A 17,861-nucleotide genomic window follows, 5' to 3' on the forward strand; every position below is an offset into this window, starting at 1 on the left:
GTGACATGCCTTTAACTACAAGGCCTTAAAAAGATAACATACATAACTCCTTACACATTATCTGCTCATACATTTCACAATGATTGTGATGACACTCTTTCAACAGAGGCCTTACATGACCCCTTTTGGTGATCCTTGTGTCCTCTGTGTCCTCTGCCACTGGACATCAAGAGGTCCTTGGGTCACACCCCTTAACACAGATCACCCCATTCCTTACCTAGCCCCCAGACTCCATAAGCAGCCTCAGTTGGAGCTCCAAAGGCTAAAACGAGAGCTGGCTGTGGGGTTGTAGCAGAGCTAAGGGAGAGGAGCATCTTCCCATTCACTCTTACCACCACCACAAGGCAGCAGAGAATTAGTGTAGCCTGGACCTGTGTTAATTCCCTTAAAAGTGTGTGTTGAAGAGAGAAAATGCAGTAGCTCCAATGGAATTGGGTATTTGGGTGAGCCACTGGGGTCTCCAGAACTGGCAAGGAGAGATAAAGCCTCTGTATGAAGACCCTGCCCTAACCTCCTGAAAATTTCAAAGAACCCTCAAGTTTGGGGGGTAGTGCACTGCCCATTCCACTTGGGGTAAATGCGCACATACTGCCAGTTTGGGAAAACCTCAGCAATAAGATCACTGGGGACTTTACCCTTCTTTGTACCTGCACTTATCTGCTGGCACGTAAAGGGACACATTCTATGGTTTCTTTAAAAAAATCAGACCCTTCAGTAGTAAGCATGTTTGTTATTACACATTCTTTTAATTAACAGGCATTTGTAAATGTCCTCTAAAATACTACAGAAGTTGGATGAGGCTTTAGTGGCATTATGGAAAATCCACTACAGGTAGCTCTATTGTAAGTAAGAATAAAGCTCTACTAGGATAGCAGATGCAAATGTGTAAATGCTTTTATAGTACTCTCAACATGAGGGAAATGAGGGACAGGATGAGGAAGTGATAATGGGATTTAGGTACTTACTTTTGCAGTCATTTTTGCCAGGAGCTCTTGTAAATCCATGATTCCTTGCACCAGACTTAAGAAATCACTGCAGGTTGGGCATGCTCAATAAAGGAAGTGGGGGGGGGAAAAAAAAAAAAAAAAAAAACCATAGATCAATGAAGACTGATATACTGTTAAAACTTCATTAATTTGTGTGTGACGGTGTGTCAGTGCCCTGTACTGGGACTGCAGGGGCTAACTCCTCACTGTGGGCTCAGGAAGCCATGCCTCCACAGCCTTACTGGGCATACTCGAAGTGCAATACCAGTATAAGAGGGAGCAGCCTGGCAAAGTCTGGGCTGACCGCTGCAGGGGAAGGTGGTGTGCCAACAGCTCCTGCTGCAGGGCCGCAGGCACTTCACGACATGGAGGCCAGCCAGCTGACAGCAACCCTCAACCACTGACAGGGCCCTGGGTTGGGACTCGGTGGAGAAAGAGGACCCATATCCTGACCACCGCCAACCCTGGGGTGGGGCCCAACCTGACAGTGACTGACTCGGGCCACTAGGCCGCACAGCCCCGAGCCTGGGAGCAGTTAATGACTCGGGTCGCTAGGTCGCACAGCCCCTTGGTGGGCCTAACAAAGAGCTCTCAGGCCCACAACGTACAGTGGTCAGCAAAGTGCGAGAAGGCCTTCCATGAATTGAAGGACCAAATAATTAGGGAGCCAGTCCTTTTTCACCCTTTCAACTTCAACAGGCCTTTCATATTACAGACCGATGCATCAGAAGTAGGATTGGGAGAGGTGTTGTCCCAGGAGGATAAGGGAGAGGAGCATCCAATAGGAAACTCTTCCCCAAGAGAAGAGGTATTCAACATAGAGAAGGAGGCCCTAGAGGTGAAATGGGTGAACATCACCCTGAGGTACTACTTGCTGGGGAACCCCTTCCAGTTGCTCACCGACTTCGATGGCTTAACATTATGAAGGACACCAATGCCAGAGTCACAAGGTGGTAACTTTCACTCCAGCCATACGACTTCAAGTTCCCACCAACCCAGTAAGGCCCACGCAAATGCAGACTTCTTTTCCTGGTAGGAGGGGAAGATGTGGAAGAGGGGCCACCAGCGGGGACCCTCTCAAAGGGGGTGTCTGTGACAGGGCGTACACACCCCACACTGGGATTGCAGGGCTTAAATTCCTCACTGTGGGCTGAGGAAGCCACGCCCCCATGACCCTACTGGGCACGCTCGAAGTGCAACACCAATATAAGAGGGAGCAGCCTGGCTCAGTCGTGGCTGACTGCCATAGGGGAAGGTGGTGTGCTGATGGCTCCTGCTGAAGGGCTGCAGGCATTTCATGATGCGGAGGCCAGCCAGCTGACAGCAACTCTCAACCCCCAGGCTCTGGACCCTACCGAGGGAGAAAGAACCGGCAGAACTAGGAAGCCATAAGATGCGGAGAAGCGGGTCGGAAGTAACCCAGGGAGTCTTTGCAGGGAGTTGGTTGGACAACTGGAGGCTAATTTGGCGTGTTTCAGACAGATCCCCGCCACACTGGTGGCAGGCCCTGGGTTGGGACCCAGGGCCCTGGGTTGGGACCCAGTGGAGAGGGAGGGCCTGGGTCCCTGTATCCTGGCCACCGCCGCCTCTGGGGTGGAGGCCCAACCTGACAGAGACTGACTCCAGCCGCTATGTACGGGGAGACTTTGGCAAACCAGTAAAGTGCCTGCAACTACTATTGCGTATTGCTACAAGCAGCCAAGTCAGCAGGCTGTAAATTAGCCAAGTCAGTAGGCTTAGCTTAACCAAGGCAGGAGGGGAGGGGGTTTTTTGGGTGCCACAGAAAGGGCAGCTTGACCCCGCATCCTTCCTGATAAGAACTGAGTTGAAATTGCTGATACATGCATCTTGGAGCAGGATGTGCCCCAGGAATGTCTATTGGGGCCTCAAGGCTGCAAACTCTGGAAAACCCACACCTGGTTAATCGGTAATCAGAAGGAGCCTCTTGCTTGCCCATTGGAACTGCTTGCTTAACAAGTTTTCTTTAAGGGACATGTCATTCTGTTACTAATGTATAAATAAGGGTGAAAAGTTTGAGGTAGTCTGAGGGATTCTTCAGGACTGGACTCTCCCTCTGGATGCATCTTGTGTTCCCCACTAGCAGACAGGCTGCTGCTGTGCCACTCGAGAGCCACACTCAGCTTTGGTAATTATCAAGGGTTGGGGGTGTTGCGGACATGTGTATAAGTGCTTGAGACTAAGTAAAGTTTAGCTTTAAAGGAAAGCACTCTTGTGTTGTCCTGTTTGTGCCAGCCATCTACCGGTCGGACGGCCGTGTCTCCCCTGGTTTATTTCCTGACACCACCTCGCACAGTAAAAGTTACCAAGAGCTTTGGGTTGAAAGAACCCCCGGTAACAGCTAGGCTGCACAGCCTCGAGCCGGGGGGCAGTTAGTGACTCTAGCCGCTAGGCCGCACAGCCCTGGCTGGGGGTGGCTGGCGCAACTGTTGGCCTATCAAGACTCGTGCCCCACCCTGGGAGGAAACAGGGCATGCCTGACCCACAACAGCATTGCTTATCTTAACATAAATGCAATTTCTTAGAGTTTCTACTTCCCTGGACTGACCATATTGAAAGTGTACAAAGATGATACAGGACAAAGCTAAGCATTATCTTTAAAATATTGAAATCATTAATATTTCAATCTTCAAAGTAAATAAATTGCTACTTACTGCGATTCAGATTAGGGCACTGTGTTATATATCCATTGGGCATAAAGATTATTTTCACATCTTGAATGATACCCTTTGTAAAAGAAAAGATTGCTGGTAAATATAGATTGTAGTCAGACAGTTAAAACTTCCAAGATGCTTCTCAAGTTTTCTGCCAAGAGGCCATGAATAAATGATCAGCTTATTATTTTTGTTTGATTGGGTTTTTTTGTTTTGTTTTGTTTTGTTTTTTTTTACAAACAAAGAGGGCCACCCTAACTGAACAATTCAGGTAAAGCTGAACAAGATATGAATGATTACAAAAGCTTCCCTTTCTCCAAGAAAAAAGTTTACGGCATAGGATTTGATAAAAACATGCAAAAATTGCACACTACCTAGAAATTGTAAGTACTTGTTAGTCTCTAAGGTGCCACAAGTACTCCTTTTCTTTTTGCAAATACAGACTAACACGGCTGCTACTCTGATACCTAGAAATGTTCTTATTAATGCCTTTAGCCAAATTAGCCTACGAGATCAAACCATATTTAAAGGACATTTCATAATGAATTCTCTCTGCTGCTCAGTTAGGAGGCAATCTTGTTCCTAACAAAGGTAAGGAAGGTCCCCTGTGCATACGGGATGGAGAGGGGGCAGGATTTAGGAGTTATATAGAACTCAGCACTGGAGAAAGTCCCTTCACAACAGCACACATGGGGTTTTGGAAGCCGGGCAGTAGCAGGCTGGGGAAGCGAAAGGGTTGAACGATCCACCACTGTTGAATCCTGTGTCATTCTCCATATGCATGAAGCACTCTTCCATGCAATGCAGCCTGTTATTTCAGATCTTTGTAGAGTGTAATCATAGCCCCTTTCTTGTGTATCTTCCCAGAATCCAGACAGAACACACACGGTGAGTGCTGGGGATTGGGGCTTGCTCCTTAGAGCCAAATCCTGAAGCTCTTTCTCTGGGCCTGACTCTACAAGGCACTTATCTTCCACAACATCCACTAGATTTAATGGGAGTTCAGCATCTTAGATGACCTCTTGTCCCTTAATGAACTTTAAAAGAACTGGGAATTTTCCTGGAGAAGTCCAAGCATCTCACTGTAAATCAAAGAAGGTTTATGGCTCTGCCTCCCACCTGATTTGGAAGAATCTCTCTAATTCAAGAAGAAATTTATCATCAGGTTTGCTGTCTTAGAATGAAAATATTGATTTGGGTGTATTCTGGTTTTATTTTCAGTTAAATTGTGATAGAATGGATTCTGCAAAGTAGATGGACGACACAGTGGCTTGCTCAGAATACTGAGGTTAATCTATAAATAAAATATAGGCCTCAGATAGTACTTGAAGCCTTGCAAATGCAGTAATATTTAACATTTATGTGTTCATTTTCTAAAACAGCAGAAAGTAATCAGCAAGTACTGCTTCCTGCTTGTTATTTCAAGATCAAATATTAATTGAAAATATTAATAGAAATAACCAGATCACACCACCTCTGTAGCAGAAGAACATATATTTATTAACCTTTTCATCTATGAGAATAATGAACCATCACAATAAGTAGTAGTGATACTGTCACGGGTTGGGAAAGTAGCCTATAAAACAATGCTGAATGTTACTTACTTTACTTCTTTCCAGTGATCACTGGTGAACAATTAAGAGCTGCAGCACATAAATGCATTTTTAAGGCTCAGTTCTTTCCAATGAAATGATTAAAGAAGCATAAATCAGATTATAGACTTCCACCACACTATATCACCATAGTGACAGGAGCCCATCCAGGAAAGCACACAGGCTGTTTCAGGAAAGAATCCCTGTTCAAGAATAGTGTGTGCTTCAAGTTAAGTACATGTTTAAGTGCATTACTGCAATTCGGATAGGTTTATATTTAAATATAAAAATACATATTCATTTTATTTATTTACTTCAGTGTAAATGATGATTTAAAAGATGCCTATCAAAGGCAGTAGGCACTCTAACAAAGAATGAACAATACAGTCTGGAAATTATATTTTTTAACGTATATAATCATATACATGACAGGTGCAGATGAGCTAGTGTGGTCAGGCACAGATGGGAACTTTCCCATTAACTTCAATGGGAGCAGGATTTGCCCAATGTCATTTTTGTAAGAGGAAAAACTTCATTACAGACGGAAGTTCAGCATAATCGGAATTGTTGCAATGCATTTAAACAACCTTGGACTTCCATGCTACTTCACTATAAATGAAGTTTCACTATATCAGAGAGTTTTCTATATGGGGTATTGAGCGTACAAAAACTCCCACGGGGGCCAATCTTAAGGTCCTTTGATGTAAATAAGGACTGAGTAAAAGCTAAGAAAGGACCTCCAGTTTTAGCCTGTGATGTGAGCTGTGGTTGTTCTGCACCTGTCAGGATTTTCCTCTTCAGAAGTGGGCATCACTACATATGGTTTTCATATGAAATATTTACCTAAACACACCCTAAGGCGGACACCTTCATCTGCATGAAGTCCCAATGAAGTCAGCAGAGTTCCACACTAGTGGAGACAATGCAGGAGCAGAGCCTTAAATATCCACCTCATTCCATATGAATTTGATAGAAAAGCACTGGGATGTTTATAGCTCCTTTCATTATTCTATATAATGAACTACTCCACTAATGTTATATGAAAGGGTTGATGCATTCAGGGCCCTCTAACTCTTTAACCTTCTGCAATTTAATTCAGTTGATTTCATACTGCTACTCTCACTCTTTAAAACCCACTTCTTTCACAAAGCCTTCTTATGGTAAACACATCATTTTCCTGTGCCCGAACTGCTGCCCTCTGTATCATATTTATTCGATTTAGATTATATGGTCTTTGGAGTGGGAACCTTGGCTTTTTATATGTAAAGCACCTTGTGCATGCTTTGTGCTGCCACACAAGTATGTTCTATTCATTTATTTATCAATATATATATTTGCAAAGCTCTTATTCAACATTGTATCTGGGCACTGCACAAGGGTTATATAAAATTATTGAAGAGGTGAGGTTTTCAGCATGGTCTGAAGTTAGAAAGGGTAAAATTCTACCTCATCTCCTCAGGGGAGGGTGTTTTAGAGTTTTGGGCCTGCTACCAAAAAGATTCTTCCTCAGGTTCCCTTCAGTTTTGTTTCTTAACCCGACTCCAGTATCATCCCTAGCACACAGAGATGATCTTGCTACTGGCGTACACTGAAGAAACCTGAATGGTCAACAAATGCTCTCTTTGTTTTTCAGAAGGAATAATTCATGCACTTCCACTTGTACAGGAAACAAAAACAACATCTTGTCTTTGTTATTAGCTCGCTCCACTGTCTACCTCGAGTCAGTATCCTGGAAGGGGCAGGGCACCTCCTGTGAGATGGTGAGCACCCTTAAATTCCACCGACTTGAATGAGAGTTGAAGTCATTCAGCACTTTGCAGAACTGGGGCATTGTAAGGGCAGAACTCTGAGGTATTGGTACAGGGTAAGTTACATATTGTTAGATGTTCATATAAAGGGCCAAATTCTGATCTCCTCTTATGCTGAGCAGCCCCGCACTCCACCAATAGTCCCACAAACTCAAATGAGACTACTTGTGGAGTAAGAAGTCACTCAGTGTAAATAAGAGGGTCAGAATCTGGCCCATCATGACTTAGATCCTTACATGACACTTCCATAAAAGTGCATGAGGAACAACAGGAGAATCCTCACCCAAAACGGACATTAATGATGTTCATTTAAGAAAACTTCTCATTTCTTAAAAAGGGGCAGAAGGAGAAGGAGCAAAATGAATAGTAAATTACACCATTAAAATTCTAATATATTTGGAATAACTATGATTAGGCTAAAGCTCATACCCAAATCTTTCACATACAAATACTAGCACAGCTACACCACACGTACAAAAAAATGCTAATTCTTTTTTACTGCTCTTATTTCCCTGAAGATCTGTTTACGATGAGGAAAATAGTTATATATTTTATGCGTTAAAACACTGAAACAAATTGCTATGAAAAGGGAAGGGAGATCCTACTGAGCATGAAAATATATGGATGGAGATACGTACTGTTTATAAACTGGCAAAATTCCAAGCTTTTGCAATGGGTAACCAAAACAAACAAAAAAACCCAAAGACTTCTGAAACTCACAAGCAGGATTTTAAAAATGCAACCAATTACACATTTCTGCCCTGCAGACAGTTAGTAAAATATTCAAGCAAACATAGCAAAGAAAGGCACTTGTCGACTTTCATTATGATCAATAAAAACTGGAAGCTCATTAGCATATCATTAGCTACCCTGCTGTTTCCAAAGTGTTAATGCATAGAAATATTAATTTACAAATGTACAGTATCCCAGAGTTTTTAGACTCTGGCTGTCTGCATAAAAAGAATTAAAGATGGGTGAATCCAATATAAGTTACTTTTTTCTATGCAGCTCTAAACATATGTTTACCATCTGTGGAATTATGGGAAGCAGCTGAGGTAAGAAACAACAGCTGTAGAATAAAATCATGCCGTCAATTTCACTTCACAGTGACAGTTCAGCTGTTACAACAAGAAATGAAGTCCAGGTAAGGTGCAATTCTTGGACCTTAACTTAAATATAAAAGCAAAAAAGTGATGGAGGTAGTGCATGCATGCACATATGCATACACACACGTAAAAGAGTTAGAGTTGCCACACCAATTACACTATTTAAGCAAACTGCATTTGATATTTTGTTTGGCTCGCTGAAAAAAAATCTACGAAGTTGAGAGAGGGGGTGTTCTTCAAAAACTAGTAACTGCAACATACATTTAAATAATGAGTGCTTCAAAAGGAAATTGAACTGATGGTCAACCATCCTGATAATAGAAAGCCATGCCAGTCTCAAGATGATGTAGATAAGCATATCACTATCCTATGGACTATTATCAAATGGATGCTGTTTTGATTTGAATGAATCCTTAGACTGTGTTCTGTTATCCAAGATACAAGGTACTTATTATCAGGAGTTTAGCTGTATATCACCCACCAACTGACTAAACTCCACACTCTTTAATCAGGTTTCAGAGTGGTAGCCGTGTTAGTCTGTATCAGCAAAAAGAACAAGGAGTACTTGTGGCACCTGAGAGGCTAACAAATTTATTTGGGCATAAGCTTTTCTGGGCTAAAACCCACTTCATCGGATACATGCAGTGGAAAATACAGTAGGAAGATATATATACACAGAGAACATTAAAAAATTGGTGTTGCCATACCAACTATAATGAGACTAATCAATTAAGGTGGGCTACAGCAGGAGAAAAAAAACTTTTGTAGTGATAATCAGGATGGCCCATTTCCAACAGTTGACAAGAAAGTGTGAGTAACAGTAGGGGGAAAATTAGCATGGGGAAATAGTTTGTACTTTGTGTAATGACCCATCCACTCCCAGTCTTCATTCAAGCCTAATTTAATGGTGTCCAGTTTGCAAATTAATTCCAATTCTGCAGTTTCTTTTTTTGTTTTTTTGTTGCAGTATTGCGTTTTTTGTTTTTTTGTTGCAGTATTGTGACTTTTAGGTCTGTAATTGAATGACCAGGGAGGTTGAAGTGTTCTCTGACTGGTTTTTGAATGTTATAATTCTTGATGTATGATTTGTGCCATGGATCCACTGGACACAAAATTAGATACGACAGTTGGCCAGCTTTAGCTATAACTTTGCTTATGAAGCAGAGTATTAATTTTTAAGTTTTACAACAACTCAGCCTGGACCATAATGCCAGCAAGGCTTGCCAGGGAATAAAGGGAACAGAAGCAAGAAACAAAAAGGGAAATAGGGTTCCCGGGTCTTAGGGCATTTGCCTCCAAGACAACATTAATTGCGCCTTCCCTATGCATTTTTTGGTCTCCATCCCTATATTGGTGTAGTCCATGAGGATGGTTTGAGGTGTCTCACCACCAGAAATGGGCTACCAGGCCAGGCCAACCAGCAGGCATGCTCTCTGTCAGCTACATCAGTGAGGATGACCCATAGGATGACCCACATACTTATTGTCAGTTACCAAATGAAAATTTTGGAGGGGAAGTTTCAATATCTTCACTCTCCTATGCAAGGAGCATCTCCAACATCCATTTTCAGATCCACTTGTGCATCCCAAAAGCCAGACTTAAGCGCCCTGAACCATTTTCAACTGGTTGTCAGCTTTCCAGGACCTGTGTGTTCGTTATAGGTGAATGGCAGGTAGACCAGTATCTGTCACTATTCAAATATGAGAACATAGTATGCAATGTGCATGGACCTATGGCGGGAGATAGTATAGTATCGCTCCCTACTACCAGCAATTCAAGCTCTGGGCCGCTGACACCTTCAATGCCATGAAGCACAAACTCAGAGAGACTCAGATATTAAGGTCAGAAGGGACCATTATGATCATCTAGTCTGACCTCCTGCACAATGCAGGCCACAGAATCTCACCCACCCACGCCTGCAATAAACCTCTCACCTATGTCTGAGCTACTGAAGTCCTCAAATCATGGTTTAAATACTTCAAGGTGCAGAGAATCCTCCAGCAAGTGACACGTGCCCCATGCTACAGAGGAAGGTGATTATATATATATATATATATATATATATATATATATATATATATATATAGTTCATAGATCAAATCCACTGCCCAGAAAATCAGAACTAGTTGATCACTGGTAAGGGATCCCTCTCACATGTAGAAAAGAGGTCAAAATGAGGGGAAGTTCACTAAGGAAAGAAGTTAACTCTCCTAGGCCTTTCAGCAGGGCACGTGCACAATTGCAAATACCTGCACAATTGTGAATAGTGTCAGGCCTATAGAGGGCTTTTACCTGATGGAAGTCAAATGGGACCTAAACTGTGAAGGATGAAAATTATGGAGTCCATCAACAACAGTGTGAGGCTAATCTAGATGTAATAGAGAAGAAGCCCAACTGCCACTGGTCTATGAATATTAGGAGATGCATCACTTGGTCACACAGACCATGATAAAAATTATTTTGAAGGTTTTTAAGATCATTTCAGGAACCCACACAAGAGTCACTATGTTCCACAATCTCATTTCACTCATGGGTGATCCAGGACAATACATTGCAGGAGGATGAGGTATATCTCCTAAGGCACACTGGAATACAATTGGAGTTGAGAGCACAGTCCACACCTTGCAGAATCAGACCCTTTTGTGACAAGTTGGACTGGTTCCTCAGACACCTACAATCCCTACTATAAGTCCTATTAAGGGGGTGGAGGGTTGGGTGTGCAAGGTAATAAAGCTTTGGTTAGTGCCGTACATTTGTTACCGTGTATCTGCTTACCTTAAAAAAACCATGTTTCCTGTTCCGCTGTCCCAGCCATAAACTGCTTCCTGGCATTAGATTCATTTCTGGAGGCTCTATGACACGTTCATAAATCCTGTGGAGGGAAATGTCATTAGTTGGAACAAGTCTTTTTTCCCCCTCTGAAAAAGTCTAATTAAAAAAAAAAAAAAGCAATGAAAAAAGAAATGATATAAAGTTTGGCTTAAAAAAGTCTACGATTAAACACCCAGATACAGTACCAATTAATTTTTTTTGCTAAAGTGCAATGAATAATAATAATCCTTGACAGTTTATATAACACCTTTTATTCAGGCTCTCAAAACACTTTAAAATAGTGAGTAAAATATTATCACCATTTTACAATATGGAAAAAACTCAAGCATGGAGAGGTTAAGTGCCAGCAGCAGAGCCAGGAATTCAACAGAAGACTCTGGACTCCCCTTCCCTTTGCTTTGCCCGCTAGCTCGAGTGCCACTCTTATACAGCCAGGAGGCACAGACCCTCGGCCTTATATCAGAACAAGTGTGGTACTATAGGGAGGCTAAGAAAGATGATGAAATATACTTCCACTACACTAACTCATACTGTTCCATAATAATACGAGCAAGCCAGTCAATTGAATAGGCTCTGAACATGTCAAGTTCTTTCACTCGTAATGTATCTGTATGTTTAATAGGAAATGGATTAAGAGTTTTTTTTCCTTCCTCTCCCACCTTAGCATTATAGCTGTAGCTTTAAAATGAATGTGAGCAGTTTCCAATATAAAATACAAGTCAATCAACAACTCACTACACAGTTATCCTTAAATTTACACTTTCACTAATTTTCGAATCTGTTCAAGCTCAGGCTCAACTAATGTCATCATTGATTTTTATTTTCTGAGCTCCAAAATGATCTGAGTTTTGAAGAACTTTAGCAAAAGCATTGCTGAATTTAAATATCAAAATTAATGCAGTCAAAAATAAAGACACGTAATCCTCCCACATTTGTTTACCCTGAGAAGGAGAAGAAAACAGTTTGCCAGAATAATGGACGAATAATCTATCTAAAAAGCCACAGAAAGGGAATAAAAAAAACTTTATATTTTTCAGAAATAAGAAAGTAGTTACATTGAAACTCCACAACTTAAGAACACAAGCAGAGAGTTCAAAAGAGTTCAAATAATTCTGTGAGTTAATTGCTTAAGTTTATGGTAATTACAATCAACCCTAATTCATCACATTTCTTAACATGCTGCAGTACAAAAGAGGCATTCAAAGTTAGAGTCAAAGCTCCGGGATATTTTTGTTTCTGCTAGGTAATTACCTATCCTATCTGTAAAATTCTCTGCTGAGCTATTTTACTTGTTTGGACAGCAAAACAAGGTGGTAGTCTTCTAAACCATGTTTTGGGAATTATGGGAATTTTGCATGTATTATCTCTATCAATATTTTAAAATGTAAGCATCTCCTTTCTGCTATAAACACATGCAAAATTAAACATCTACTCAAATGCAAAACTGCTTTAAAAGGCTGAACAAGGTACAATAATTGACATGCTCTGAGAAACCTAGTCACTGAATTACACAATTACATTAGGCATTTCTCTTTAGATATATAGCACATCTTTATTCATGACTTGGGTAAATAACATCCTCTCTGGAAAGTGTCTAGTCTTTGAAAAATACTAGTCAATATTCCACAAAGAACTCCATTTTCTGTTAGCCGACAAAGCCCCAATATTTTAAACAAAGCAATATGGTGGCTTCTACAACACTACTTAGGAGAGAATATTGGTTTTTTATTTACCTGGCCAAGTAACATGCTCTAAAGGGACTCCATGATATCTGCCTTCAATTATAGAAGAAGAATTACATTGCTTCAATGTAAAGCATACAAAGCGACCTGTATTATACTATAGGTCAATAACAGACTATAAGGAAGACAAATGAGACACAGGCCAAAGTGGTTTATCTTTGGCTTTCCTGAGGATAGAACAAAGGTTTTGGCCTTTATGGGAGAAAGCTACGACGACCTATCTTCCAGTGTCCTTTCAGAAGGTCCCATTCATATGGTATATGCTCTGTGACAATGGACTCTTCGTTTTTCTCTGTGCATTGTTCTATTCGAATTGCATTTCTGGACCATCTAGCATCTCCCTCAGGCAACCACTCAGATTAAAAATAAAGGGCTTTGTGCCTACTTCCATGTAGCTTTTGATGTCTAGGAAGATCTTCGTGTGTGTAGGCTGCATGGCAGATATGAAATATTTTCCTCTAGATCTGCCCATTAAATCTATTTATAATTAATGTGCAGGTGTCAACTGTAGAAATTAATCAGTGTGGGCTTAATTTTTACGGAAAGAGTGTTCGGATGCTATCTTATTCATGGATTATGTGAATAAACCTTATCACATGTTGCTTAAATCAACGAAACATGAAAAGGCTACTGCAAAGCTGCACAGAGCCTATCACTACAACAAAACATAGGCTACATTCTTGGCAAATTAAAAGATTAAAACTCACATCTGCATTCCTAAAGAAACAGACTATAGCAGACCATGAGGAATATCGTACTGCGTACAAAACACTGTCAACATGTAAGAACTAAATCTAAGACTAAAACAGCATACAGCCAAAACAAAATAATAATAATAATAATAATGATAATAATAATAATGCAAAGCTCCACAGGTAGAAAAACTAGATGCCTTTGATGACAGGATATTCAAATGAACAAAAAACTAAAACTGGTATCAAAAAGAAGCAGGAATTGACTGTTCATAATAATACTGTGCACTACTATGTCACTCAATCTGAGGATTTAATGAAGTTAAACCAAAGGACTTTACAAATATTAATGAATGAAGCCTCACAACCCTGTAGATCCCCAGGGAACGGCAGCACAGCAAGGCTAACTGACTTGCCCCCTACATCAGATCTTCTGCCTCCCAGTTTCAGGCCTTAATCACGAGAGCACTGCCAGAGTTCTGTAGCACTACCAGCCCTGGTCTACACTAGGACTTTAGGTCGAATTTAGCAGCGTTAAATCTATGTAAACCTGCACCCGTCCACACGATGAAGCCCTTTATTTTGACTTAAAGGGCTCTTAAAATCGATTTCCTTACTCCACCCTTGACAAGTGGATTAGCGCTTAAATAGGCCTTGCCGGGTCGAATTTGGGGTACTATGGACACAATTCGACGGTATTGGCCTCCGGGAGCTATCCCAGAGTGCTCCAATGTGACCGCTCTGGACAGCGCTCTCAACTCAGATGCACTGGCCAGGTAGACAGGAAAAGAACCGCGAACTTTTGAATCTCATTTCCTGTTTGGCCAGCGTGGCAAGCTGCAGGTGACCATGCAGGGCTCATCAGCAGAGGTGACCATGATGGAGTCCCAGAATCGCAAAAGAGCTCCAGCATGGACTGAACGGGAGGGACGGGATCTGATCGCTGTATGGGGAGAGGAATCCGTGCTACCAGAACTCCGTTCCAGTTTTCAAAATGCCAAAAAACATTTGTCAAAATCTCCCAGGACATGAAGGACAGACGCCATAACAGGGACCCGAAGCAGTGCCGCGTGAAACTTAAGGAGCTGAGGCAAGCCTACCAGAAAACCAGAGAGGCGAATGGCCACTCCGGGTCAGAGCCCCAAACATGCTGCTTCTATGATGAGCTGCATGCCATTTTAGGGGGTTCAGCCACCACTACGCCAGCCATGTTGTTTGACTCCTTCAATGGAGATGGAGGCAACACGGAAGCAGGTTTTGGGGATGAAGAAGATGATGAGGTTGTAGATAGCTCACAGCAAGCAAGCAGAGAAACCACTTTTCCCGACAGCCAGGAACTGTTTCTCACCCTGGACCTGGAGCCAGTACCCCCCAAACCCACCCAAGGCTGCCTCCTGGACCCGGCAGGCGGAGAAGGGACCTCCGGTGAACGTACCTTTTAAAATACTATACATGGTTTAAAAGCAAGCATGTGAAAGCATTAATGTGCCCTGGCATTCGCCGCTCTCCTGGATATACTCCCAAAGCCTTTGCAAAAGGTTTCTGGGGAGGGCAGCCTAATTGCGTCCTCCATGGTAGCACACTACCACTCCAGGCCAGTAACACGTACATGGGAATCATTGTACAACAAAGCATTGCAGTGTATGTTTGCTGGCGTTCAAACAACATCCGTTCTTTATCTCTCTGTGTTATCCTCAGGAGAGTGAGATATCATTCATGGTCACCTGGTTGAAATAGGGTGCTTTTCTTCAGGGGACACTCAGAGGAGCCCGTTCCTGCTGGGCTGTTTGCCTGTGGCTGAACAGAAATGTTCCCCGCTGTTAGCCACGGGGAGCGGGGAGGGTTGAGGGGGTAGCCACGTGGTGGGGGGAGGCAAAATGCGACCTTGTAATGAAAACACATGTTCTATGTATGTAACGTTAACAGCAAGGTTTACCCTGAAAGAGTGTAGCCACTGTTTTATAAAATGTGTCTTTTTAAATACCGCTGTCCCTTTTTTTTCCCTCCACCAGCTGCATGTGTTTCAATGATCATAGGATCTTCTCCTTCCCAGAGGCTAGTGAAGATTAGAAAGAAAAAAAAAAAACGCACTCGTGATGAAATGTTCTCTGAGCTCATGCTGTCCTCCCACACTGACAGAGCACAGACGAATGCGTGGAGGCAAATAATGTCAGAGTGCAGGAAAGCACAAAATGACCAGGAGTAGAGGTGGTGGGCTGAAGAGAGGGCTGAAGCTCAAATGTGGCGGCAGCGTGATGAGAGGAGGCAGGATTCAATGCTGAGGCTGCTGGAGGATCAAACCAGTATGCTCCAGTGTATGGTTGAGCTGCAGAAAAGGCAGCTGGAGCACAGACTGCCACTACAGCCCCTGTGTAACCAACCGCCCTCCTCCCCAAGTTCCATAGCCTCCACACCCAGACGCCCAAGAATGCGGTGGGGGGGCCTCCAGCCAACCAGCCACTCCACCATAGAGGATTGCCCGAAAAACAGAAGGCTGGCATTCAATAAATTTTAAAGTTGTAAACTGTTAAAGTGCTGTGTGGCATTTTCCTTCCCTCCTCCACCACCCCTCCTGGGCTACCTTGGTAGTCATCCCCCTATTTGTGTGATGAATGAATAAAGAATGCATGAATGTGAAGCAACAATGACTTTATTGCCTCTGCAAGCGGTGATCGAAGGGAGGAGGGGAGGGTGGTTAGCTTACAGGGAAGTGGAGTGAACCAAGGGGCGGGGGGTTTCATCAAGGAGAAACAAACAGAACTTTCACACCGTAGCCTGGCCAGTCATGAAACTGGTTTTCAAAGCTTCTCTGATGCGTACCGCGCCCTCCTGTGCTCTTCTAACTGCCCTGGTGTCTGGCTGCGCATAACCAGCAGCCAGGCTATTTGCCTCAACCTCCCACCCCACCATAAACGTCTCCCCCTTACTCTCACAGATATTGTGGAGCACACAGCAAGCAGTAATAACAGTGGGAATATTGGTTTCGCTGAGGTCTAAGCGAGTCAGTAAACTGCGCCAGCGCGCCTTTAAACACCAAATGCACATTCTACCACCATTCTGCACTTGCTCAGCCTGTAGTTGAACAGCTCCTGACTACTGTCCAGGCTGCCTGTGTACGGCTTCATGAGCCATGGCATTAAGGGGTAGGCTGGGTCCCCAAGGGTAACTATAGGCATTTCAACATCCCCAACAGTTATTTTCTGGTCTGGCAATAAAGTCTCTTCTTGCAGCTTTTGAAACAGACCAGAGTTCCTGAAGATGCGAGCATCATGTATTTTTCCCGGCCATCCCACGTTGATGTTGGTGAAACGTCCCTTGTGATCCACCAGAGCTTGCAGCACTATTGAAAAGTACCCCTTGCGGTTTATGTACTCACCGGCTTGGTGCTCCGGTGCCAAGATAGGGATATGGGTTCCGTCTATGGCCCCACCACAGTTAGGGAATCCCATTGCAGCAAAGCCATCCACTATGACCTGCACATTTCCCAGGGTCACTACCCTTGATATCAGCAGATCTTTGATTGCGTGGGCTACTTGCATCACAGCAGCCCCAACAGTAGATTTGCCCACTCCAAACTGATTCCCAACTGACCGGTAGCTGTCTGGCGTTGCAAGCTTCCACAGGGCTATCGTCACTCGCTTCTCAACTGTGAGGGCTGCTCTCATCTTGGTATTCATGCGCTTCAGGGCAGGGGAAAGCAAGTCACAAAGTTCCATGAAAGTGCCCTTACGCATGCGAAAGTTTCGCAGCCACTGGGAATCGTCCCAGACCTGCAACACTATGCGGTCCCACCAGTCTGTGCTTGTTTCCCGAGCCCAGAATCGGCGTTCCACAGCATGGACCTGCCCCATTAGCACCATGATGCATGCATTGCCAGGGCCCATGCTTTCAGAGAAATCTGTGTCCATGTCCTGATCACTCACGCGACCGCACTGACGTCGCCTACTCGCCCGGTATCGCTCTGCCAGGTTCTGGTGCTGCATATACTGCTGGATAATGCGTGTGGTGTTTAATGTGCTCCTAATTGCCAAAGTGAGCTGAGCGGCCTCCATGCTTGCCTTGGTATGGCGTCCGCACAGAAAAAAGGCGCAGAACAATTGTCTGCCGTTGCTCTAATGGAGGGAGGGCGACTGACGACATGGCTTACAGGGAATTAAAATCAACAAAGGGGGTGACTTTACATCAATGAGTATTTCAGGCAGGACTTCACGGAGGGTTCCAATAAGAAATGGTGCACCTAAGTAATTGTTCTTATTGGAACAAGCAGGTTGGTCTGGCCTCTGATTGATACATGGCTAGATTTACCTCGCTGCACCTTCTCTGTGAGTGACTGCAGTGTGACCTAAAGGAATGAGTCCCCTAGACAGGGGATGGGGGGAAGCAAATGAGTACAAAACAAATCTGGTCTATTTCTTGTTTTGATCCACTCCA

At 43.3% G+C, this 17,861-nt stretch overlaps 1 protein-coding gene and 1 long non-coding RNA gene across 12 annotated transcripts in view; one reads left to right on the forward strand and one right to left on the reverse strand.

Annotated features, from left to right (window-relative positions):
• The window catches only part of NELL1 (neural EGFL like 1), a 418,230-nt gene that overhangs the window by 327,408 nt on the left and 72,961 nt on the right, over positions 1–17,861 (reverse strand). For all 4 annotated transcript variants that reach the window (XM_074955193.1, XM_074955195.1, XM_074955192.1 and 1 more), the window contains exons 5-7: positions 10,940–11,036; positions 3,659–3,731; positions 966–1,048 (exon numbers count right to left, since the gene is read on the reverse strand). In XM_074955193.1, the coding sequence (XP_074811294.1) occupies positions 966–1,048; positions 3,659–3,731; positions 10,940–11,036 (253 nt within the window). The remainder of the gene's footprint in view (positions 1–965; positions 1,049–3,658; positions 3,732–10,939; positions 11,037–17,861) is intronic.
• On the forward strand, positions 3,006–16,007 carry LOC141988997 (uncharacterized). Of its 8 annotated transcripts, none has more exons than XR_012639888.1 (5): positions 3,016–3,132; positions 4,526–4,546; positions 6,949–7,114; positions 8,067–8,202; positions 15,443–16,005. It is a non-coding gene; the product is annotated as an uncharacterized LOC141988997 (long non-coding RNA). The 8 variants fall into 8 exon arrangements; XR_012639886.1 differs by having other exon boundaries at positions 3,031–3,132; positions 6,884–7,114; positions 15,443–16,007; XR_012639884.1 differs by lacking the exon at positions 4,526–4,546 and having other exon boundaries at positions 3,006–3,132; positions 15,443–16,002.

The sequence above is a fragment of the Natator depressus genome, chromosome 6 (genome assembly GCF_965152275.1).
Source record: "Natator depressus isolate rNatDep1 chromosome 6, rNatDep2.hap1, whole genome shotgun sequence".
Taxonomy (NCBI): domain Eukaryota; kingdom Metazoa; phylum Chordata; order Testudines; family Cheloniidae; genus Natator; species Natator depressus.